The 27,673-nt window shown below is 29.8% G+C and overlaps 1 protein-coding gene across 1 annotated transcript in view; it reads left to right on the forward strand.

The window, feature by feature from the left end:
- Window positions 1–3,389: 3,389 nt before the first annotated feature.
- The window catches only part of LOC107447591 (lachesin), a 34,120-nt gene continuing 9,836 nt past the window's right edge, over window positions 3,390–27,673 (forward strand). The window contains exons 1-4 of the mRNA XM_087153613.1: window positions 3,390–3,521; window positions 7,920–8,029; window positions 10,290–10,421; window positions 17,917–18,016. Coding sequence (XP_087009739.1) covers window positions 3,476–3,521; window positions 7,920–8,029; window positions 10,290–10,421; window positions 17,917–18,016 — 388 coding nt within the window. The 5' untranslated portion in view covers window positions 3,390–3,475. The remainder of the gene's footprint in view (window positions 3,522–7,919; window positions 8,030–10,289; window positions 10,422–17,916; window positions 18,017–27,673) is intronic.

Here is a 27,673-nt window from a genome sequence, read left to right on the forward strand (position 1 = left end):
AGGTCCAAGGTCCAAACACGTCCGCTCGACCAAATTTTTATAGGTTATTTAGGGGGTGCAGGGGACCCCTCAAAGGTCTATTGCATAGCTGACCGTCACAGGGCTTTTTAAGCGAAATCGTCACTGGCTTCTAGTGTTCGAGTGGTATGGTGGTCAAGACACCGGAGTAGTAACTGACGGCAGGGGAGAGGGGACGCAGGTTCAAATCCCAGCTTTTTCAACTTTTCAAAAAATTTCTTTTTTCTTTCTTCCCATTATTTTGCATTATATTATTTATTCAATGTGTTTTTCCATATTTTAGAGGGCCATGCATATAGAAAATAATTTTTTTAAATTGGTAAAATAGCGAATAATGGGTTAAAACTCGAAAAATCCAGGAAAATTGGCTTATTTCCATTGTTTTAAATTATTTTTACAATATATTCGACAGTTTATCATGCGTAAGGTGTTCTTTGAGTAAAAGTATGCATATTTCTTTGTTAAAGAACGAATAATGGAATAATAATAAAAACAATAAAAAAAATGGATGGCTGGGGTTCAAATTTCGAAACCATCTAACTCTCTTTAATATTAAGTTATAATTTTCAAATTCGAACCCTAAGTAGGGGTCAAAGGTCCAAACACGTCCGCTCGAGCAAATTTTTATAGGTTATTTAGGGGGTGCAGGGGACCCCTCAAAGGTCTATTGCATAGCTGACCGTCACAGGGCTTTTTAAGCGAAATCGTCAATAGCTTCTAGTGTTCAAGTGGTATGGTGGTCAAGACACCGGAGTAGTAACTGACGGCTGGGGAGAGGGGACGCAGGTTCAAATCCCAGCTTTTTCAACTTTTCTAAAAAATTTCTTTTTTTTTCTTATGATTATTTTGCTTTATATTATTTTTTCAATGTATTTTTCCCTATTTTTGAGGGTCCTACATATAGGAAATAATTTTTTTAAATTGGTAAAATGACTAATAATGGGTAAAAGCTGGAAAAATGCAGGAAAATTTATTTATTTCCATTGTTGTAAATTATTTTTACAATATATTCGACAGTTTCTCATATGTAAGGTGTTCTTTGAGTAAAAGTATGCATCTTTCTTTGTTAAATAACGCATAATGGAATAATAATAAAAACAATGGAAAAAAAATGGATGGCTGGGGTTCAAATTTCGAAACCGTCTAACTCACTTTAATATTAGGTTATAATTTTCAAACTCGAACCCTAAGTAGGGGTCAAAGGTCCAAACGCGACCGCTCGAGCAAATTTTTATAGGTTAATTAGGGGGTGCAGGGGACCCGTCAAAGGTCTATTGCATAGCTGACCGTCACAGGGCTTTTTAAGCGAAATCGTCACTGGCTTCTAGTGTTCGAGTGGTATGGTGGTCAGGACACCGGAGTAGTAACTGACGGCTGGGGAGAGGGGACGCAGGTTCAAATCCCAGCTTTATCAACTTTTCAAAAAAATTTCTTTTTTTTTCCTTCCCATTATTTTGCATTATATTATTTATTCAATGTGTTTTTCCATATTTTAGAGGGTCATACAAATAGGAAATAATTTTTGTAAATTGGTAAAATAGCGATTACTGGGTAAAAACTGGAAAAATCTAGGAAAATTGGCTTGTTTCCATTGTTTTAAATTATTTTTACAATATATTCGACAGTTTATCATGCGTAAAGTGTTCTATAAGAAGAATCGTGCATCTTTCTTTGTTAAAGAATGCATATTGGAATAATAGTAAAAAAATAAAATAAAATGGCAGGCTGGGGTTCGAATTTCAAAGCCGTCTAGCTCTCCTTAATATTAAGTTATAATTTTCAATCTCGGACCCTAAGTAGGGGTCATTGGTCCATAACATGTCCGCTGGAGTAATTTTTATAGGTTAATTAGGGGGGGCAGGGGACCCCTCAAAGGTCTGTTGCATAGCTGACCGTCACAGGGCTTTTTAAGCGAAATCGTGACTGGCTTCTAGTGTTCGAGTGGTATGGTGGTCAAGACCCCGGAGTAGTAAATGACGGCCGGGGAGAGGGGACGCAGGTTCAAATCCCTGCTTTATAAACTTTGCAAAAAAATTTCTTTTTTTTTCTTCCCATTATTTTGCATTATATTATTTATTCAATGTGTTTTTCCATATTTTAGAGGGTCATACATATAGAAAATAATTTTTTTAAATTGGTAAAATAACGAATAATGGATAAAAACTGGAAAAATCCAGGAAAATTGGCTTATTTCCATTGTTTTAAATTATTTTTACAATATGTTCGACAGTTTATCATGCGTAAGGTGTTCTATATGTAGAATCGTGCATCTTTCTTTGTTAAAGAACACATAATGGAATAGTAATAAAAAAATAAAAATAAAACAAAATGGCGTTCTGGGGTTCGAATTTCGTAGCCGTCTAACTCCCTTTAATATTAAGTTATAATTTTCAAACTCGAACCCTAAGTAGGGGTCTATGGTCGAAACATATCTGCAGCAGGAAATTTTCATAGGTTAATTAGGGTTAGCAGGGCCCCCCTCAAAGATCTATTGCATAACTGACAGTCAGAGGGCTTTTGAAGCGAAATTGTGACAGGCTTCTAGTGTTCGAGTGGTCTGGTGGTCAAGACACCGACTTGTAACTAACGGCTGGGGAGAGGGGGCGCAGGTTCGAATCCCAGTTTTATCAACTTTTCAAAAAAATTTCCTTTTTTTTTTCTTTAGCCTATTTTGCATTATATTATTTTTTCAATGTGTTTTTCTTTATTTTAGAGTATCCTACATATTAGAAATATTTTTTATAAATTGGTACAATTTCGAATTATGTGTGAAAACTGGAAAAATCCAGGAAAATTGGCTTATTTCCATTGTTTTAAATTATTCGACAGTATTATATATTCGACAGTTTCTCATGCGTAAGGTGTTCAAGGATTAAAATTGTACACCTTTCTTTGTTAAAGGACGCATAATGGAATAATAATAAGAAAATAAAAAATAAAATAAAATGCGATCTGGGGTTCGAATTTCGAAGCTGTCTAACTCTCTTTAATATTAAGGTATAATTTTCAAACTTGGACCCTAAATAAGGGTCTATAGTTCAAACATGTTTTTTGCAGGAAATTTTTGTAGGTGAATTAGGGGGGTGCAATGGGGCCCACAAAGTTTTATTGACCGTGAGGTTTGCCATCCTCTCTGTAGAGGATCAAAATTGTAATGGCAAGTCTTCAGATCATCCTCAGGGATGTTTCCCAGACCTACCTACTTATCAAATGTTGAGATAAAACGGTTATTTTTTCTGACGAACTGTTTAAAAAGGCCTTTTCTAACAAGAATCCATCTGAATCTTTTGAAACGTTCAAACGACGTTCTCACTGGTAGTGGAGAAAGTTAGAAAAAGAGAAAGCTAAAAGCCACTGTCCGATTCGTAAATAACGCGTCAACTACCTTTCTGGAAACTCAAACCTCTTCTCACCCCACCCCTCATTATCCTAATAGGCGTGACTTTTTAAATTAAGAATGTTTACGTTAGTAGTGTTTATATTTATTTTTGCCTGTGATTTTGGTAAGTTCATGCTCTTATTGTGAAAATCTTCATCTTCACTCTTAGGCTATTGTTATTGAATATTATGTCGAACCTAAATGGCTGATTTTTTAAAGATCTCCATTTTTAATGTATGGTTGAATGATGCTGTTGATTGTTTATTTTTTTCAACGTTAACTTCCTTTACCTCATTTGAATGATATAGTTACGTATCTAATGATTCTCATAATTCTTTGGAATTTTTGTATCGATTAATTCTTTGTTTATACATATTAAATCAATTGGTAGCAAAATGGTAGTTTAATTGGTGTGAAGGTTGCTTTTCCAGAAATAAATTACATTTGACTAGCGTAGCTATTTTTTCTCTCTCCATTCTTCTTCAATTATTTGTTTACTTATTGCTAATGGTAGCATGCTTTTGGAAAAAATGTCTTTAATTTTTCATCAATTACTGTTGCAGCTGTTTAGATTAAGATTGATTTTGATTATGATAAAAGAAACAGCTGTGATAAATGTTACATAGCTACCAACTCTTTTCGCCATACCGTTTTAGTGTGTGTACGACTACAAAAATACAATTCCAATTTCCTAGTATATAAGACATGTTAACTTCAATCAATCTTGGGGTGCCTTTTCATAGATAATGGTTGACAGTGTCTATAATTCTCTCCCCCACATTAGTGACCAGGACCTGATTTCAACCCCCTACCTTGACAGAAACTCCCGTTTGAGATTTGAACACGCTTACTATGATGGATGATCCACACTGATCTATTGACTTGCTATTTGTGACTACGACATTATCCAGCTCCTTCCGCTGTTGCTACTCAGTCTCAATCACACCCAATGCACATTGTACTTACAGAACTGCTAAAGGCAACACAGGAGCTACCACTACCATGAATTTAATACAGCCCTCACGATCAACCCTGAAAAGGACGGTGATCTTACTACAGCTCTCCTGGCTTCTCACAAAACAGCAATGAATCAACTAGTGGTGTCCGTTCATTGAATTCTTTCAAAGTTATAATACTGGTGGGGGAGTACTGTAGTGTGTCTACCACTACAAAAATACAATTTCAATTCAATAGTATATAAGGCATGTTAACTCCATTCTTTGTTGGAGTGCATTTTCATAGATGAAGGTTGACATGGTCCATAACTGCACTCCTCAAATTGTGAAGAGACCCAAATCTTTTGGATTTTGCAAATCTGTACACTAAATTTCCCTCCATATTTCGTGATTAATCAATTGTGCACTGAAATCAGCAATGGGACGTTGTTTTATGATATAAAACTTAAGCTAAATCTGAATTTTTGCGATTATGCTATTTCACAACACAACTAACATATTCTTTTCTCGACTAAAATGAATATTTAACTACCAATTAACTAAAAAATTTGCATTTTATGCTGTTTGTGATGGAATTGTCACGACTAGAAATCATGATAAAGTGAGAATTCAAGTGTGCGATTCGGGATTTATGTATGGTAATATTGTTATATTGAAAAAGAAAAATTTTAAAATCCATGTGAGAACCTGTAGCATTAACTGCTAGCCATTAATAGATTTACGATGAATCATTGCAAATTGGACACATCTAAAAGTGAATCCTTAAATGCGCTATTTAATAATTCACTGTACAAAATGTTATAGCATTAAAAGATCAAGATTTTAAAGTCATGTGAAACCCCTAGCTATAACAGTCAATGCGATGGATGACTAAGTGGTTAAATCGTCTCTAATCAAGAGCCTGAAAAATTACATGCATGATTGATCACTTGTAATTTTATATGTGTCTTTATTTATTAATACTTATTCAGAGCTCATTCTAGGCAAGGTAAACAGGGCGCAGCACCCTGCTGCCTCTGTTTTAGTCAAAAGAGTCCATCCTGTTGCCCCTGAAGTAAATTAGTACCCTGATGTAATAGTACCCTTTTTGCCCTATCTTTCCTCAACCCTTTTTTATTTTCAACTCTTTTTATTTAGTTTGTCATTGCTGTCAATACATAGATTTATATGGGAAAAGAAAAATAGCCATCACACCCCCTTGTTGCACTTGTCTTTGAAAGTTTGCATTATACTTCCCTATCATTAAATCATAATTATTATTAATCATTTTGATTACTAAATCATAACTAGAGATGCTTAAAAACATACATTTATTATTTTATTAATATATGCATGCATTTTAAATAAATTACTAAGCTAATTAGCTCATTAACTCGTTATATATATATATATATATATATATATATATATATATATATATATATATATATATATATATATATATATATATATATATATATATATATATATATGTATGTATATATTTATATATGTATATATATATATATATATTTTTTAATTTATTAATAAAAATTATTAATTAATATGATTGCTTTGGTACTTTTTGTAAAGTTTAAAAAAAAAATGACAATGTTTTTTAATAGAATGTGTAAATTATTGCCTTTTTAGAACAATAACGCCCTTTTTTTAAAAATTTTGCACCTTGCCCTTTTTTCTGCCTAGAATGAGCTCTGACTTATTATTTATAATAGCTAATAATTTCCCTTACTCTGAAAATTTAGGTTTTTTAAACATGTCAAAAAAAGGTTTTTGATGTGACAAATAAAACCATGGTTAAAGCCGGATAAAACTGTCAATTATCAAAAACTTGACAACAAAAGTTTAAAAATTTTGCTAAAGCAAAAATGTCTGTAATTTTATTACTTTTTTTATGAGGTAGGAAAATTTTATTAATACGAATCTTGTTTTTAATAGGAATCTTGCAAAATTTTTTACATAAGTGGCAGTAGGTGCTCTAAGGTAGATTTCCTACAATTTATAAGATTCTTTTTGATTCTTTTAAAACAGGATGGCAAGTTTCTTTCAAAGTGACAAAAAAAAAACCTGATTCAGAAGATATAGGTTTTTTTTCAACCTAAGTGAAAAAAACTCTTCAGAAAAAATATTTTTATTATTTTTTAATCAGTTTTCAGAAAGAAATATTTGTATTAATTTTTAAGCTATTTAATATATCATTTTAAAATAAGCAAAAACTAAAAAGCAACACTTAAGAAAAAGTAAATTTAATGAGTTTCTTAAGAATTTAAAATTAACTGCAATTTTGAAATAGTATTTTATGTGATGAGTATAGTAAAACCAAACTTTATCTGAAGAACTGTTTAAATATCAAAATCTAGATTTTATTTGCATAATTTTTTTATATAGGATGATATGCTTTTTTTTTTTCGTGTTTCATATTTCACTCCATTTTATTGTTATAAAATAACATGCTTCATCATCACCGTGAATATTATATAGCTTGTCTCCCCCTGTCGCAAAGTCTGAGGCTGTCTGCTGCTATGGAAACAAGATTAGCGCATTTCAGGAAGTGTAGCTTCTCTTCATGCTAGGGCTAGAACAATAGACCGAAAAGAAAAAAAAAAGATTCCCTTTCTCTTGCCAACTCGAAACCTGCCCTAAACCAGAGCTCATTGTAGGCAGGGTAAACAGGGCTCAGCACCCTGTTGCCTTTTTAATCAAAATAATCCACCCTGTTGCCCCTGAAGTAAATTAGTGCCCTGATGTAATAGACGCCATACCCTTTCTTTCCTCAACCATTCTTTATTTTTTTCCCCAAACTCTACAGTGGATTTCTTAAACTTTTTTTTATTTTTAACTCTTTTTATTTAGTTTGTCATTGCTGTCAATACATAGATTTATAAGGGAAAGGAAAGATAGCCATGAATCCCCCTTGTTGCACTTGTCTACTTTGAAAGTTTGCAGTTACTTCCATTAATCATAATTATTATTAATCATAATTATTATTAATCATTTTAATTATTAAATCATAACTACAGACACCTAAAAACATACATTTATTATTTTATCAATATATGCACGCATTTTAAATAAATTATTTGTACTTAGCTAATTAATTCGATAGATATGTTAATTTATTAATAAAAATTAGTAATTAATACAATTGCTTTGCTACTTTTTGTAAAGTAAAAAAAAAAATTCTTTTACTAATTGATAATGTTTTTTAATTGAACATGTAAAGCCTATAGGACGAAATTATTGCTTTTTTAGAATAATAATGCCCTTTTTTTAAACTTTTGCACCCTGCCCTTTTTTCTGCCTAGAATGAGCTCTGCCCTAAACAGTGACCCCTCACCCCTGCTCAAAATAGCAATACCTCTTTCCATAGTCACTACCGCGGATGCAGACAAATGGTTTGAGGAATTCTTACTTTAGATAAACTATAAATTTGCTGTATTGTAATTTATCATTTAAATTCAATTTTACATTAAAATTAAATCTAAGATTCTGACATAATTGGAAAACAAATTCCTTATTATACAAACTTTTAGCTAAAAGGTACATAGAATTTTTGTTTTCCTTTTTAGGATTTTCTCAACGAAGTCCAACCATTTCTTTCATATCCCAGGAAAAGGTTGTTGATGTGGGAGACACAGTAGAGCTAGAATGTCAAGTTCAGTATGCTGAAGATTATTCGGTATGGAAATTTTCTTCTCTATGATATTCAATTTGTAATAGTAGGTGGTGACAATTTACATGCTGCGTAGCACTTTTAAAAAGTGCTTATTTTTGATTTTCATTCTTTAAAAGGTGCTATTTTCATTGGATGGTTTAAAAGTGCTTAAATTTCCCTTTTAAAAATAAGATGTTTTTCTTTACCATGTCAATTTTCGCCACATATTATGCAAAATGCGTGGTTTTCACATTATTCAGTGTTTTCAGAATGCATTCAACCACAGTCTATTTCGGCATACCATCGGTCCATAGCGTACGAAAACGCCAATCATTTTACATGTTTAGTGAAACACTTAAGAGTCTGCATGTGCCTCTACTGAGCTGGGTTCGCTACTATTATTGCACTCTCGTGTGCAACGCTACCGTATTTTGCAAGATATTCTCAACTTCAGATTTCATTTTTCAAATCGAAAAGTCCCTTAATCTATTTATATTGGCTAATATAATCAAGAAAACAGTTCTTTGTCTGAAATTATTTATTTTATCATGACCATGTAAAGTCTTTGAAAATTATTTTGCATTTTGTTAATGTATATAGTGCTTAAAAATATTGTTTGAGTTGCATAAAAAAAACTTAAAAGGTGCTTATTTTTTGTTGAAAGATTTGGCTATGCACCCTGTTCTAGAAAGAAGAATTTCTTTGTTAATTGATTTTTAAATATATTTTTTATTTTAAGCAGTACATTTAAATTATTGAAATAATTTACTGGTTAGTTATAATAAACTTGTTCAAATTTTCTCTCTCTATATATATATTTATTTTTTAATTTCTTTAATTAAAAATAGAATTAAAGCTTTTTTTTTTTTTTAAAGAGAGAGACTTTGGCTTTTAGTCAACCTTACTTTGTTTTAAGTAAGGGAAAAAGTTTCGTAAAATTTCAAAAGCAATATTTTTGTTAAAGATAATTTAAAAATTCCTTTTAATTATTGTAATATTTATTATTTGCTTTTATACCCATCTTTTTTTATTTTTTGAAAAAACTTTAATTTTTGTGTTAATTTTGTTCATAATTAAAACAGTGAGAGTTTTATATTTTTAGCATGCTTAGATGTGTTGATCATATGCCCTTTTAGGATACATTCTCATACCTGTTAAGTCTCTTTTTTTTTTAAAACAAGGACTCCTAAATTTTACAACTATCTCCTGTGTACCCATGTATTCTCAAATTTCTCCGTATTTGTTGAAGAAATTTGAAAAAATAAATTGTCTATAAAATATCCGCTGATGACTAAAATACTTTGTTTATTTCTCAACCGATGGTGCTATTGCTAGTACTGATGTTGGGTGTTAATAGTTTAATAATTGTTTAAAAAAATCTGCTTTAGATTAAGATTTATGTAGATATTTTTAAATGTAATGTTTATTATTTCAAATTATAATTTTCACTTTTTGACTTACATGATTATGCATGATGTATTAAAACACTTTACTCGGTGCCTAAAAAATTCGCTAGTAAAATATCCGTTATTTTTATTTCTCTAATGTTGGCAAGTAAGACTGGGCAGTGTTAAGATTTTGGTATCACGATGTATCCTCACGCTAACATTGCGATATTTTGATGCATCACGAGGTTTCGGTACATTAATGTTTTTTATTTAGTACTGTGTAAATTCGCAATTAGTAAGTTGCATTTCTTTTAAAATAAATGTTGCATTTTTTTGATAATTATTTTTCAATATTTAAAGACATAAATGACTGTGAAATAGTGGTTAAAAAACATTAAACGGATGAATTGATTGTAAAAAAATCAACAGGTTTGCACAACACTTTGATTCTCAATCACATTCGGATTCATCATGACAGCAAAACAATAAGTCACGATATAACAAATTTAGGAGAAAGATAATTATCATGCGCCTCAGCTATCACTGCACACTTACGGAGGAAAATGCTCTTTTGAGAGCTTGCAAACATTGATGTACTATTGGGAACAATCCTCAATCTTGCATGCATAGACATCAATGTCGACGATACACCGGAAAGTATCGTACACATCTCAGGAAATCACAATTTTCCATGTTTTGTAAGATTGCCAATCCAAACATCGGATAGGCGATGATTGCATAGAATCGATATTTTCCGATGCATCGATTTATTGCCCAGTTCTATTGGCAGGTATGCATAACTGTCAATTCATTCCAAATCTGCTCTAACAAATACAAGTATAATTTTTGAGTAAATCTTACTTAAATCTTTTGCATATAATATTATTTTTTTGCAGGTTGTTTGGGTGAAGACAAATCCAGATCAGCCATCAGATCAATTATTCATTTCATCCAATACAAACCAAATTGTTCCTGGAGAGCGCTATGCTATTAGATTCAAGGATGACACCAAGACTTATGTTTTGAAGGTATTCTTTTTCTTGCATCTAAGATGTATGTTCTTAATAGTTGAATAGTTCAATAATCTAAAATTAATTATTAGGGTTTTATGTTAAAAATTCTATTTTATGATGGAATTATATATGTATAAAAAATAAATAATAGAATTCTCAATTTAATATTTGTTACAATTTTACCTTTTTTTCTTTAAGTATTAATATTTTTTTTCTTTTCGTATTTATATTACTTAGTAAAAAAAAAATTTGAAAAAAAAAATAGTTATTATTAATAATGAAATAGCATGAACTAATTTTTTATTGTGAAGTTATAATGTTGGCAAATCGTAAGAATTCTTTAAAACTATAAAAAAAAGTTAAAAAAGAAAATGATAAAAAAATCTTCGCCTTAAGTTGACTTTCAGCTTTAGTTGACCATGCCAGCAATACATCCTTAGATTTAGAAGCAGATTTCACTGTACTAAATATTTTACTGACAAAATATGACATGAAAAAAGTAAAAAGGAAGGGACTATTTATAATTTGAAGTTTTAAACATTTTAGTTAGTTCTGTTAAACTGCTTTAAATACTTCAGTGTATAACTTGCACAATTGTCTTTTAAATTGCAACAAAGTTTTTTTTTTTTTTTTTTTTTTTTCAAATTAAAAATTTTAATTAATTAAAAAAAAAATCAGTTTTTATGATAATTTCTCCTGGGAAGGGAAAAACAAATCTATTCTTTTGATTTAACCCACTGACGGTTATGCACGTAATAAGTCGCATTTTAGCCTGCAGTCTTTTCTGCATAGCAAAACCTGTTTTCACATGTTAATGGATAGGGGAACTGTGTGTAGGTGAGTAACATTTGACAGCCGAGATTCTCGCAGAATATCATATTTGTCATGTCAACAATAAAAGAGAAACGAAGTTTCTGAATAAATGAGTTTATTTAAAACATTAGTAATAAAGAATGTCACACACAGAGTGACGAAAAGAAAGAATACAAAATGATCTGCTTCAACAGAAGCTTAAATACAGATAGCAGGTGACGTCATGATCCATGCAAGAACGACCAACAGCAAATGAAAATAAACTGGCCGATCCCCGCAGACCATGACGTCACCGACGCAAGTTGAATGCATGAGATCGACGACGGAAAATCGAACCTCATACCTTTTAACTTCTATCATTTGTCTAACATGCGGCCCCCTCTCATGCCTTCAACTTTTACAAAAAAACACACATATACAGTTTATCAAAATCCTCAATAAACTAAAGAAATATTTAATTTCCTTAAACTAATACTTAAGCTGTTTCAGTCCTGAAACCACCCAAAAGATTAAACTTTCACAAATACTTTTGAACAGAAATTTTCCACTTCTAACTTGGTTAAAGGTTTTGTAAAAATGTCCGCTAAGTTAAATTTACTCCTAACGTGCTTAACAGCAAAAAATTTATCATAAATTAAATTTCTTAAAAAATGATACCTTACGTCGATGTGTTTCGTTCGACTATTTTCAATAGGTGAATGAGAAAAATCAATTGCCGATTGATTGTCACTAAATATAATACAATCACTTAAATTTATGTCCTCTAAATTTAATTCTCTACACTCATCTATTATTCGCTTAATCCATATTACCTCTTTGGCAGCGTCAGTTAAAGTCACATATTCTGATTCCATTGTAGATAGACTCACACATTTTTGTTTGAAAGTTTTCCAGAATATCGGAGTTTTATCTAAAAACAATATTATACCACCTACTGATATTCTGTCATCCCTGTTAGCAGCGAAATCTGAGTCACAGTAACAATTAACATTTAATTCTTCAATATTTGACAATTTTAAGAAATAATCTTGAGTATTTTGAACATAACCTAATAATCTTAATAAAGTATTCCAGTGTTTTAAACCTGGGTTTTCTTGAAATTGTGATAATATATTTACCGCATAGGATATATCCGGTCTTGTGCGATTAGCTATATAAGCCAAACAACCCAAAAGGCTTCGAAACGGCAATTTCGCCATTTCATCCACTTCGTTTTTAGAAGATGGACAGTCAGCTTTTGATAATAAGTTACCCTTAGTAATCGGCAACGATGACAAAGGAAATTTAAAGCTAGAAAACATTTTACAAACTTTTTGGATGTAACTCTTTTGATGTATTAACATCTCACCATCTTTTTGAACAAATTCAACACCTAACAACTTACGAGTATTACCCAAAATTTTTAAATCAAAATTATCACCTAAAAGTTTAATAACACTGTCTACTTCATTTTCTGTTTTAGCAAAAATAATTATGTCATCTACATAAATTATAAGAATTACATTTTTATATACATATGTACAATTACACCACTTCAATCTTACAAACTTTAAATTTTCAAGTGTATTATCAAGTTCAAAAAACCACTCTCGACCACTTTGCTTGAGTCCATAAATAGCTTTCTTTAAATGACAGACGTGGTCTTGCTTATTTAAATGAACAAAACCTTGAGGTTGATACATAAAAACATCCTCATTCAAATTTGCGTAAAGGTAGGCACACTTTATATCTAATTGGGAATGATACCATCCTAGCATACAAACTAATATTGTGAAAAACATTCTTACAAGAACAAAATTAACCACAGGACTAAATACTTCATCATAACTTTCACCTCTTATTTGTTTAAATCCCTGTGCAACTAAACGTGCTTTGTATCTTACAATTTCCCCCTTTTCATTTACTTTAGTTGTATAAACCCAACGACTTCCCAAAATTCTTTTATTTTTAGGAGGTGGTACCAAATCCCAAACTTTTCTTTCTTTCATAGTAGTGATCTCGTCAGACATAGCTAATTCCCAATTTTTAACTTGAGGAGATTTTAAACAGTCTTTATAATTTTTAGGAATTTTTATTTCAATATGATTTGCTTCATGTTTTATATTATGATTAACCTGAAAATTTGAAACTTTACCCGAAAAAGCATTTTTCCCACTGAAATTAAATAAATCCCTATCATACTTAATATTATTGCTGTTGCAATAATTTTCTACATCATTATAGGATCTTAATCTCATATTTACTCCTTCAATGTTATAATAAATATCAGTTCGACTATTATCTGGACGGGGTACAGCTTTTCTAATCCATGAAATGTTTTTACACGGAATTAAATCGGGTTTTAAGCTTGAATTACCTAAGTCTTCATCTGAAGAACTTCCGCCCAAATCGGGACGTTCCGGTATAAAACTAGCAAAATTGCGTTTAATGAATTTGGTGCCCAGTACAGCTTCCACACCAATTACACTTTCGTCAAAACGAACATTTATTGTTTCTACAAGTTTCCTTTCGTTTTTAATCCAAATTCTATAACCCTTCGTATGCATTGCATATCCTAACATAATCCCTTCTTTAGCTCTCATTTGAAGTTTATTACGCAACTGTTTTGGTTGACCCACAAATGCTAAACAACCAAATGTTTTCAAATGAGTGACTGATGGTTTTCTTCCACTATACAATTCAAAGGGAGTTTTAATTTGGTTTTTATGACAAATTCTATTAAAAGTGTAAGTAAAACATAGTAAAGCTTCAGCCCAAAAAGCATCTCCTAATTTACTAGATTTTAACATTGCTTTTACATTATCTAAGGCGGTTAAATTATAGCGTTCACTAACACCGTTTTGCTCTGGCGTATAAGCGTTAGTACGCTCAGCTCTTATACCTTCATTTTCAAGAAAATCACTAAATTCTTTATGGCAAAATTCCATACCATTATCTGTTCTAACATTTACAATTTTACAGTTTAAAAATCTTTCTGTTCGCTTTTGAAATCTTATGAAACAATCAAAAACATCAGATTTCCTTTTAATGGGAAAAGTAGTAACTTTTCTCGAAAAATCGTCCGTGATAGAAAGAAAGTACCGACTTCCACCATGTGAAATGACGGGCATTGGACCACATACGTCCATATGTAAAAGTTCCAAAGGTTTCTTAGACCTTATATTTAAAATTGGTTTAAACGAAATTCTTTTAGATTTAGCTAATTTACATTCTATACAATTATTATCTGAAAAATTGAGATTAGGTAATCCTTTCACACTAGAATTTTTACTTGTTTGAATTATATAATCACAATTTATGTGGCAGTACCTTAAATGCCAGATGTCTAAATCATTTGTCTGAACAGATGCGTTAAACAATTGCTCATTCGCGTCACTAACACTTCTGTCAATAACTAAATCTTTATCAGGCTTAGTATAGGCATTTGGTTTAAAATAATACAAGCCATTAAATCTTTTACAATAGAAAATCTTCTCATTTACCCGATTATACACAGAAATACAATTTTTAACACCCACAAAATAACCTCCAGCTTTCTCTATTACAGAACCAGAAATAAGATTTCTTCTAAGTTTAGGAGAATACATGACATTTTGTAAAGTTACTCTGTGCATTTTACCATTTAACTTATTAAAAAATTGCACCTTTCCAATACCTAAAATTGGGCTCTCAATGTCACCTATGGCTAAAGACATAGAAGCATTTTCTACAGTTTCATATTCAAAGAATAAATCCAAATTATTACAAAAATGTGTTGAAGCGGCAGTGTCAAAAAGCCAACTTTCTTTCTCAATTTCATGACTCACATTGCCAACATTTGCTTCAACAATATAAAGACTATTATCTAAAACATTTGTAGTTACATTACAATAAGAATTATCACTTGCATTTTGTTTAAATTTACTCTTTATATTCTTTGAATTACACCTTAATTTTTGCTTACAATCTGATATTAAATGACCATATTTGTTACAACGATAACAAGGTCCTATCTTAGATTTATCACAACTAGTTTTGGATTTAGACTTAATATTAGCAGATTCTAAATTTCCCTTACTATTAGAAGAACCAGATTTAAACTTATTAGTTATGCTTAACTTTTCATTAAAACTTGAATTGACATTATAAGCAATATCACTAACATTATTTAAATCAAAATTAAGTTGCTTAAGTCTACTCTCCTCCAAAAGTAATTCGTCTAAAATGTTCTTAAATTTAAATTTAGTGTCCTCCCATCTATAAATAATCTGAACTATACCTTGAAAGTCCTTGGGTAAGTATCTAATAAGTTGGAATCCTTGGTATAGGTCGTCAACAGGATGTCCTGCTTCTTTCAATTGAGAAACCAGGTTCTTTAATCTTGCAGCGAATATTCCAACCTCTTCTCCTGGGGTGTATTTCAGGTCGAAGAACTGGTCTAGGAGTTGAATAACTCTCGCTCTCGTAGTCGGCTCAAAATGTTGTTTTAAAATTTCCCAAGCTTCAGCACCATCCATTGTCGCCGAGATCAGACTTCGGTATTCAGGTTCCACACTAAGAAATATTGACGTGTACGCTTTGTCCCGTCTCCAGAGGTATTCTTGACTTTCTTTTCGACTTGCTTCTGAAGGTAGGGCAGGCTCAGTTTTGGAGATAAAACTCCACACTCCTTGGTCCATAAGGATTACTTTCATATTTTCTTTCCACGTACTCCAATTTGACGAATTTAGGAAATCTATATGCAGGTTCGAAGATTCCATGATGAAACAATTATAACTCAAAAGGTTCTTTAAAAGCAAAAGGGTGTATCACTGCTCGTACTATACTAGATACCAAACTTCGTAATCTTTAGCAGTAGCCATCAAATTTGGATGTGCCGACTTCAAATTCCGGTCTAAAATTCTTTAAATAAATTCTTACTGTTAGTTTTGTCAACTGGAGAAAAATTCTTTAGAAGCATCATATTTTCTTAAATGTGGTATTATTTTTCAAATCCACAGCACCTTGAAGTACTCCACAGCAAACTTGTGATTTAAGCTGACGATTCACTTCGCAAATTTGGCGGGCGGGAACGGCCCCCATCTTTAAGATTCTCCATTTGAAGTTGAGAAAGACTCGGCTAAATCCAGGCTAATGCAAAACTAGATATTCAGGACGATAGAACATGAATCCCGGTTATGCCATAAACTAGGCCCATAACCTTGACAGCCGAGATTCTCGCAGAATATCATATTTGTCATGTCAACAATAAAAGAGAAACGAAGTTTCTGAATAAATGAGTTTATTTAAAACATTAGTAATAAAGAATGTCACACACAGAGTGACGAAAAGAAAGAATACAAAATGATCTGCTTCAACAGAAGCTTAAATACAGATAGCAGGTGACGTCATGATCCACGCAAGAACGACCAACAGCAAATGAAAATAAACTGGCCGATCCCCGCAGACCATGACGTCACCGACGCAAGTTGAATGCATGAGATCGACGACGGAAAATCGAACCTCATACCTTTTAACTTCTATCATTTGTCTAACAACATTCTCCCAATTTCGCCCATTTCCTTAACCGCCAGTGGGTTAAAATTAGTTATTTTTTATTTTCTTATATGTGAATTTTTACCACTATTAATGGTTTTATTCTATTCATAACTTGCATTTTTTTCTTTTTAATAATCTCATTCATTTGAATATATATTTTTATTTTATTCATACTGTTGTTTTACATTTATGAATTGAAAATGTTATACAGTCAAACCCTGCTATAGAAAACACGGTTTATAGTGAATTCCCAGATATGAGGAACAAAATAATCGCTCCCATACCTTGCTATGCACGTATGTTATTTTTTGTGGATATAGTATACTAAAAAATGAGAAGAAGTTGGATATTATAAACTTTTTTCTCTCATTGACTGATTTATTTTCTTCATTTTTTTATAATAATTTTGAAATTTCTACTTCTAAATAAATATGTATACCGGTATTTAAAACCATTTATAGCATGGAATGTAGCGATAAGTATTTTTCTTGTTTGCTTCATTATTGAATTGGTTCAGCATTCAAAGAAGTCACAATCTTCCTGTATCTGAACAAATGCTTCAAATCAGAGCCGATGAATTTGCTAAGCGATTTAGTAAGGCAACTTTTATGTGCTTGAATGTCTAGTTAGACAGGTTTAAAAAGCGGAATAAGATAAACTCAGGAAAAATTATCTGTGAGCCGGGAAGTGTTTCCATATCTGATGTTGAGGATTGCTTATCAGCTAAAGATTACTAATTTTTTTGTATGCAAGATAAAAAAAAATCAAAGTTTGCACATTTTTGTTATATATTATTTTTTAGTCATTTTTGTATTTCATTTTAATGATCATTTATTTAAATAATATGTAATAAAAGGGGGGAGTTTAGAACCATTAATTAAAATTGTTTGCGGAACGGTTATATTGAATTCCTGGTTATGGGGAACCAAAGATTCACTTTTGGGAAGTTGGACTGTATAATAGAAAAATGTTAATCATTAATAAATACTGTATTTTTTGTTTTTAAAATCAAAACATATCCAGTGTAAGATATTTGCTAACATATTCTCTTATTTGTAACTTATACCTCTTTAAATGGTATCCTGTTTTTATAATGATAACTTTAAAGCATGTTTACTGTTTGGAGCTTTTGATAGACCAACAATATTAAACTTTTGTTAACACTTTGTTGTACTTTTAGATTAATAAGCTGCAAGAAATTGATGCTGGGCTGTATGAATGCCAGATTATTATAGGGGCCGCCAGTAAGCTGCGAGCCAATGTGTGGGTTCATGTAAGATGTAAGTTGCATTAGTGTTCTTTGAGGACAATTCTTACTTTTTATTTTGTTTGACTTTTATATGTAGTTTTAACAGGAATGTTAATTTTATGTGTTGTGGGTACTTGATGAACTTGCTTCTAATGAACTCAAACAGACTTATCTAATGCTTGTAAAAACCACGAAAAATCATTCAAGTTCATTTGTCATGATGCGTCAGGATGTCAGTGTTTTTAAAAAGTCCTTAAAGATGCTTATTTTTGATTTTTGTTTTGTAAAAGCCCTTAAATGTGCTTATTTAATTGGGTTTTATTAAAAAGTGCTTAATTTCCCCTTTTTGAAAATGAGATTTAAGGAAAATAAGGAGAAGGAAATAAGGTAAAGCGATATATAATTAATATCATATTTCAAAATAAACAAATATAATAATAAAAAAGACTTGTGGATGAAAGTTTAAAAGCAATAATTTTCCATTAACTGTTTATACAATAATTTGCTGTTTAATAATAATATTTTAATTGTACCAATTTAATTTTATGTTTATTTGAGTTTAAATGCTTTGAAAACTTATTAAATTAGTTAAAGTATATCAATAATGATGAAATACTTGTTCTGTTCAGAGTAATTTAAGACAATTTTTCAATAATATTTTCAGATTTAAACTAATTTACTCTTCATTTGATATCTAATTACATCATGAGGATAAGATGCTGGAGTTCATCAAAAAATAATTATAAATTATTTATTCATTACTTATCTGTAATTTAAATTTAAAAAAAAAAATAATAAGATTTATATTAAGAAATTTTTTTATATATATGTAACATAAAAAGCTTCAATTGATCTTTTTATGCTATCCTAATTAATTATTCTAATCGAAATACTTTCTCACACTTTTAAAAGCCACATCCTGTTCTTAAATCTATTTTTGGCTCAAGTATGCATTTAATTAAAAGCAGGACATATTTCCCCCTGCTCTGTGTGGGAAACATTCGATCTATTTCATAAACCAATAGCAACTACTAAGATTTCCCTCTTTCCCTGAATTAAGACATTTTACGGATTTTACTTTGCAAGATTTTCCGTAACATATAACCAAGGAGCACAACTTTTCGTTTTCACTTTTACTCACTCTCATGACTGCTGTTGTCTAATAATTAATAAATAAATTTTGTACCCCTCAGGGAAGACACTAGGCTTTCAAAACCCCGGGTCCCTGGGACCCATGACTTTTAAAAAACTGGGTCCTTTTGAAAAAAAATGGGTCCTTTACATAAATTTTTAAACAAATACAGTAGAGAACCATTTATCCGGTATCCAGATAACCGGGAAACCAGAAAACCGGGAAAAATTTTGCTCGATTTTCCCACCATTTTAAACTAGAATGAAAAAAGCGGAATTTGGACTCATCCTTGAAGTTGAGTAGAGGAAAATGTAAGGAAGGGGAAAATTTTTTTCCCCGTTTACCCAGAGAAACGTCATTTCCTCTGTGACCTTGAAGGCAGGGAAGGGAGGAATGTTTTATTTTTTCCTTTAGGCCGTCAATCAAACTCAAGGGTGTGGCATGCTGATTTCGTTTTCTGCTTGATTTACGAGGGGGGTGGGGAAAATGCATTGCATGCATATCAGTGAACAGAAAAAGAAAAATATATTTATTTGACATCAACTAATAAAAATAAAATCTTTTTCTTTTGAATAAATTCTTATTCTTTGGAAGTGCGGTATCAATTGGTTGCGGTTTTTCTTGGTGTGGAATCACATCTGCAGTAATTAAAAATGTTGTTTTTATCAACAAAAAAAAAATAAAATAAGAGGAGAATTGTTTATTAATTTAAACATAGGATTATTTTATGAAGCAGATTACAGTTTTGTTTTTCTGATTCCACTATGTTTGATTTTTTTTCTTTTCGCGATAAATTTCGCACTCAATAAATTAATTCTTTCTATTCATAAATTTTATCATTAGTTTTTTTTTTTTTTTTTTTTTGAATTCCGTTGATTTTGCCTTGTTCCGGGTTTTAATTTTTATGCTAGTGCCTTTTTTAACTATCGTTTAAATCATTATTTTTATTTCATTGTCTGGCAAAGTCATACTTAAATAATATGTTATTAGCTTTTTAAGATTAAGAAATTAAAAGTAAATAACTAAATGTAGCACACATCCTATAATGTATTTTTATTTGAAAGCTTATCTTTTACAATCACGAATAAAATTGGGAAAGCATTCAAAATAAAATAAAAGAGAGAAAAAATCTTTAGTACTCTTGAAAATATTCCTGTACGATGCGACCGCCAGCTATGAATTTTTCGCCAAAATGGAAACCCCCATCTTGGAACAAGTTTTCAGAGCCCAAACAATAGACTAGCTCTCTCTACCCTAATATCTCCTCTAAGTGCTATAATGGTCAACATTTTGAGTCATAGAACTGGTTTCCCACCTGTGTGTCTAACATGTGTTGGTCTAACTCTGGAGACAGGGTTTTTTTTTTTTTTATACCGAGGATGCATACAGATTTATTTTTTGCGTCCCAATTTTTCGATTTTATTAAAATGTTTCGATATCAAAGATTAAAAAGTCGGGAAATTTATAAACTTTCTTCAAAAATTTACGCGTCCCGCGGGACGCGTAGCGATCATTTTTTTGCGTCCGATTTCAATTTTTTGCGCATTTTACGCGCTATAGCGCGTAAATGTCTTCCCTGACCCCTCCTTCCCGACCTAAGACCTGTTTTAATCCTCCTACTCGGCAACGACGTTATATATATATATACCCTAGAGCCCTGATTATCTATGCTTCCACTTTAACCGAGCTATCAAATATTGCAAGGATTTTTTTGTTCGAGTTTATTTTTAAAACTACTGCCACCAACAATTCTGAGTTTTATCTTCCAAACACTCGGGAAAACAAGCTGAAAGATAACACAAGATTACTGAGGAAATTATCATTAATATCATCACTAATGAAAATTAATCTAGCGAAGATGATAAAGACAGTGACGATAAAAATCATCGTATTAAAATCTCTCATACAAAGGAACTAAAAGCTATCAAAAGTGTTATTGAATATATGGAACAGTGATTCTCAACCTTTTTTGTGGGGCGGCACACTTTTAGCGATTCCGGAAGTTGACGGCACACAATGAAAAAAATTAGTTTAAGATTTGTTTACTTAACTATAATACACTGTGTTAAATAGTTTGTGATAATAATTTTGAATGTGAAGTAAAATAATATGTATTACAAAAGCACGTTTATAAGGGATTAAGTATTTCTTTCGACTGATTTTTAGTTAGTTCGTAACAGTTATTTTTTTTGCTAGTTATTAATTGCTAGCTTGTTTTCTATAGCTATTAACTGTTATTTTTTGCGATTTCTTGTTAACTAGTTTTTTTGCTGATTATTAATTGTTAGCTTATTTTTTTGTTAGTTATCCTTTGTTAATTTGTTTTAAGAACAATTAATTGCATAGCTTATTTTAATGATTAGCTTTTATTTCCGTTTGAAAGTTAATATTTAGCTTGCTTTCCTTTGTTAATTAATCATTTTAATAATCATTAAATTTCCTACTTATTTCAACATTTTTTAAAATTGTCAAAGACAATTTAAACACTTCCTTCTTATTTTAACTTATTTTGAGATTGTCAGAGACAAGACAATCGCCGACAAAGATGTTCACGCAGTTAAGCGTGGAAAAATTATAATATATATATACACTTTTCTTTAATTTAAACTTTACTTGTAATAAAAAAAAAGCATTATAATTTTTATTGTATAATTTCTAATATTTGGCGGCTCATTTTAAGAATTTGGCGGCACAGTGGTTGAGAATCACTGATATAGAACAACAAGAAGGTCAATACCATAACCACCTAGAGTAGAAGGCCTAGGAGCTTGTTTGTGATGATCAGAAGGTAGAAAAGATCATTGCTGTTTTCTACCTTCAGAGTGATCAGAGGAGGTTGTGAAGACATGAGGATAGTCGATTCCTTATTAGTTTTATTGTGTTTCTTTCATTTTTAAAAGCTAAAAATAAGAATCCAAATTTTTTTATGATCTGAATAATTGTGTATATATAATCTTTGCCTTAATATAATAAATTTAAAATGAATCAAAAGATTCATTTTAAATTTATTATATTAAGGCAAAGATTCATTTTAAATTTATTATATTAAGGCAAAGATTCATTTTAAATTTATTATATTAAAACCATGATAAAAAATAAGTAAATTAATGCAGTAAGTAATTTTAGATTAGTTTTTAAAGATTTTTTTTGTTTGATTATTTTCATAAGATTTATCCAAACCTTTTTTCAAAGGATAAATTTCAATTTTAAACTATTTTAAGAGTAATCAATCATGTTAAATAAATATTGATTGATTAAAAATAAAAATATTTTCCTAAGAATTGAAAATTAGTACTTAACATTACATTCATGTAAACAAAATGTTATTGGAAAAAACACTTAACGTAAAATTCTATAAAAAAAAAGCACAAAAATGTTTATCCTTTATAAACTTTTGAAATATTTATAGCAAATGTATATAATTATTCTGAAATTTTTTTATTTACTGCAGTAAACTGACAAATTAACATCTGTCCCTTTAATTTCTTTCTATGTTCTTTTGTTTTGTATACATGTGATAAAAGTGATTTAATATGACTTATTAAATAAGCTGAATCATTACTTTGATGATATAGACTAAAACTTTGTGAATGAGGTATTTAAGTATATGAAGATTAATTTTATCATAAAGTATAAGTATGCTTTAATAATGACACAAACATATATATAGAACAAAAGCTTTATTTAAATCAGTAAGGAGAAAATATATTTACAAAAGCAAATAAAATTTTTAAAAGTTTTATTTTAAAACATATATCATTAATTGAGCCGCTCAGAAGCCAATACGGTTACGTCCATTTTTTGATATTTTCTGATTTTTGGAAATTTTGATGAAATAAATAATAATCTTCTTAGTTATTAAAGGATTTACTCGTTTGTTACTTTTTCTAGGTTAGACAGCCCTTTTTTTAATAGCTTCTGAATATATTGTATAATAACTTCAGAAGCCATTATGAATAAGTCCACCTTTTATCAATATTTTTTTACATAAATTTTTTATCTTTTTCAGCTGCCAAAAGGTATAAGTCCTAAAATTTTTAGGATGCTGTCATTATTTCAATAAATACTTACGTTTTTATTTACTCATCCTGTACATATCTTGTTTTTTTGCAGAGTTTACACCTCGAAAAAAGTCTTTATACACTTTTCTAATTAAATTAATAAACCAAGAATTTTAAAAACTAGTGTATCAAAAAACATTAATTTTCTCAATTTTTGTGTTTTGGACTTAACCGCATTGGCTTCTGAGCGACTCAATTATATCATTACTTGCAATTTCAAGATTACTATACTTCTGAAGAAAACATTGTAATTGTCATATATTTTTAAATGACCAAATTTCCAAACATTTTATTTTAAAATATAACCCCATAAAGCGAACAAAAAATTGGAACCAGGGAAAATTTTTACTTTATCAATTTAATTTCATTATAATCATGGGTGCAGAGGCAAAATTTTTTTCTGACTAAGATTCCCAACATAACTCCCCAACATACAAGACATATGCAAAATATCTACAAAGCTCTACCATAATATATCAAATTTATATACTGACCAAAAATTATTTGTTTATGTCTTCCCTTAATAAAATAACAGGAGCATAAAAAGTACACCAAAATAAATAATGAATGCAATTTTTACTTATTAAACTATTTCATCACTTGCAATTTCAAGATTACTATACTTCTGAAGAAAACATATTGTAAATGTCGTATATTTTTAAATGACCAAATTTACAAACATTTTATTTTAAAACATACCCTAGAGAGCAAACAAAAATTTGGTAAAAAAAATTTCATTGATAATTCAAAGTATTTGCTTACATACTGTATTTTTCCGTGCATATTAATGACACAATCTTTTTCGAAAATGTTGCCCATTGATAAAACTGTTAATATACATGTAAAAATAACACAGTAAATTACTAATGACTAGGAGGCTTCGTCCCCTGCTCGCTAGCGCTCGCCAACCCCTGGAACTGCTTTCGCAGTTCATTTCGGATTGCTTCGCAATCCGATGCTCGCTTTGCTCGCTCATTGGATACGTTCTTAACGTCTGGCTTTTGTATACTTTTTTGAACATTGAAGTTCGAAAACTTTTCACTGTAGAAAATTCTAAATCAGTGCATTTCAATATTAATTTAAAATTGAAAACAGTTCACATATTTTTCTTAATCACACTATTCAGTTGTTGAGAAAAGTAAATGTTGTAAGTTTTGTTTTAAAGTCTTTTCCACCAGAGGGCTAAAACCATGTGTTGTAAAACAATATGAAATAGTACTGAAAGCCGGATGTAAAGCATCAGATTCGATGAAGATAATTTTGTGAGAATTTTTTTGATAATTTGGTGAGAATTCTCCCGATTAGACATATGATGCTCACTACGTGCTCTTGCGCGCCGAAGCCTATCAGTTAAAAATGAAAACTGTTGCCATCGTTCTAAAAGAAATGTCATCGGTTTTATTGATACATACATATTAGCGTTTTATATAATATAGATTGTATAGTAGTTATTAAATACTTTACCGTATATGAACCATTCAAATTACCCGACACTTTTGTTCCTGTAACAACATATTTTAAATACTTGTTGATTTTGAGAAATTTAATTATCCGAAAGAAGGAAATGAAAAAGGATAGTAAATTAAATAAAATATTGAGCGAAATGTCCTTACATAATCTAAATTTTCCTCTTATTTTTTAAATACTATTCTATATTATAAATTAAATCTGGAGTTATAAGTAAATTACCAATTAAATTTTCCTTTTAGAAAAACACACAAATATCTCATACTTATGGAGCTTTTAACTATTTTTATAGGATAATAAGAAATATATACTAGTAAAAACAAAATTGTAGTTTCTTAAAATTGCAGTTTCTGATGAAATATACCACAAAATATAATGTAAATAATGCAAAGTTGTTGCATTACATCACCCAATAATTAAGACTAAGAAAAGTTTTGAAAGTAAACAAGAAGTTCATGAAAAAAAGACTATTGTTTACAATACATTTTTAAAACTTTAAAAACATTAGATTAAATTGAAGGTTTAAATTCCTATGACCTTCCTATTAATCATTTTACAATTTATGTTAGTAATTAAATATTTATTTTTAAAAGTCTTGATATAAGACATCCTATTAATCATCTTACAATTCACAATGATAATTATATATTTATTTTTAAAAGGGGTGATGAAAAACAATCTACTTAAGGAAAGCATTTTAAAAGTGATAATCCTTGTTAATTTAAACATATAATAAATCTTTATTAATTTAAACAAATATTCTTAGTTAAAAGTTAAATACAAATTTTAAATATTTTTTACATAAATGAATCACACCACAATTGCTGCAGTTGTGTGTCTTGGGGGAAACGAAATACCTTGTGATTATCATCATAGTTCCCTCCACACAAGAGAACACAACAAGCATAAATCATGCTTGAAGCCTGAAAAATAAACAGACATTAAGACTCGTGGCTGAAACTAAAATATTAATTTATCAACACTTACCTTAATTTGTCATTGGAATAATGAAAATTTAAAAAAATTGTTTTACTTCCCAAAAAATATGTTAAAAAATATTTTTCATAGTTATCTGAATCTTAAATAAATTTCTAAAGTTTTGGTTAATATAAACAAAGCTCTGCTAAATGTAGTCAACAATCTCTAAAATAAGTGTTCAATTAAGTAATTTATTCACTAAAATTTTCTTTATTCAAAATACTTAAAAGTACTTCAGCAGCACACTAGAAGAACTATAAGTTAACATAATACACCAAACCTTGATATAGAATTCGGAACTAATATTTTTATCCCCGAACATTGGTACGTTTAGAAATTCTTCAATATTAAAATTCTACTGAGGCATATTTAAATTTAAAATTCTAATAACTAAATATTAACAAATGTAACTTCTATCAGCATTCTACAGATAAACACTTAAGGTATTTTTTTACTAAAATTGGTTCAAATTTAATTTCATTACAGTTAAAAATAACTACTTTTCATCACCAAAACAGTTAAAATTTCTTTGTAATGCTTGTTTATAATAATTAGTGAAAAGTAGTTTTCAAATATTGCTAAAATTAAACCAACTGGTAATTCTACATTTCAAATAATATCTTAAAAAATATTTTTCTTAGTTTACAGATTCTTAAATAAATTTTCTAAAGTTTTGGTTCAAAAAAAACAAAGTTCTGCTAAATGTAGTCAACAATCTCTAAAAAAAGTTTTAAATTAAGTAATTTATTCACTAAAATTTTCTTTATTTAAAATACTTAAAAGTATTTTAACAGCACATTAGAAGAACTATAAGTTAACAATGACACCAAATCTTGAAATAGAATTAAAAACTAATAATTTTATCCCCGAACATTGGTACATTTAGAAATTCTTCAATATTAAAATTCTTCTCAGGCATATTTAAATTTAAAATTCTAATAGCTAAATATAAACAAATGTAACTTCTATCAGCATTCTTCAGATAAATACATATGGTATTTTTTTACTAAAATTTGTTTAAATATAATTTCATTAGAGTTAAAAATAACTACTTTTCATCACCAATACAGTTTAAATTTCTTTGTAATTCTTGTTTATTAGTGAAAAGTAGTTTTAAAATATTGGTAAACTTATACCAACTGCTAATTCTACATTTCAAATTATTTAGTATTTTTACTGAGAAAGATATATACAAATCTCTAATCTAACATACATAATGTACAAAACATTACAAACATCGTATTAGTATTTCAAGAGATTGCATATTTTATTCTTACAAACACTAAAAAGTTTAGCAGTAAAACATATTGGATTGTAACTAATATATTTTAATATGCTAATATAAATGTATAATTCAAACATATTTTAACCGATTTATTGAAATGTATATTTTATAAACAATTCTAGGGCTACTTAAAATCTTGAGCAGTCTATTTAAATCGCTTAGATTCATTTAAGATGCTTTAGCTCATGAAGTATGAATATAAAATACAATCGAATGCTTTTGAAATTTTATATTTGAATACTAAATTATGTTATTTTATAATTCAAATGGAAATAGATCAGATAACACATATAAATACATTAGAGACTCAAATAACGTCTCACAACATAACACCAATGCAAGTTAAATTATATACGTGCTTTCAATCCGATTTCAAACTTAAATTACAACATATTGGAGAAAAATCTATTGAAATCAAACATAACACGTTCATAAAAAAAATAGTAACTTTTACTTACTTCGATATCTCTTTAAATCTTCGATATAAAATCAAATTTTGCTGCAACATTCACGTGTAAACTGCTCTCGTCAATGGCGTTCCTATGTTAGAGCTACAGACGCTATTGCCTTCTCTTCATGACGTCACGGAGTTGAAATCGTTGAGCCAGCAGGTCTTGACCTTCTAGTAGGTGTTGGCAATACCAGCCTTCCTGTTATCCCTGAAAAGAAAGGCGAAACATTGCTCCGGAAAGGGCTAAAGTAATGAAAAACAAATAACGATTAAGGACTTTTTTAAGTAAAAACACTTTAATTCTCGTAAAGTAT

Source organism: Parasteatoda tepidariorum, chromosome 10 (genome assembly GCF_982258835.1).
Source record: "Parasteatoda tepidariorum strain Cologne lab strain chromosome 10, Ptep-v5.0, whole genome shotgun sequence".
Taxonomy (NCBI): domain Eukaryota; kingdom Metazoa; phylum Arthropoda; class Arachnida; order Araneae; family Theridiidae; genus Parasteatoda; species Parasteatoda tepidariorum.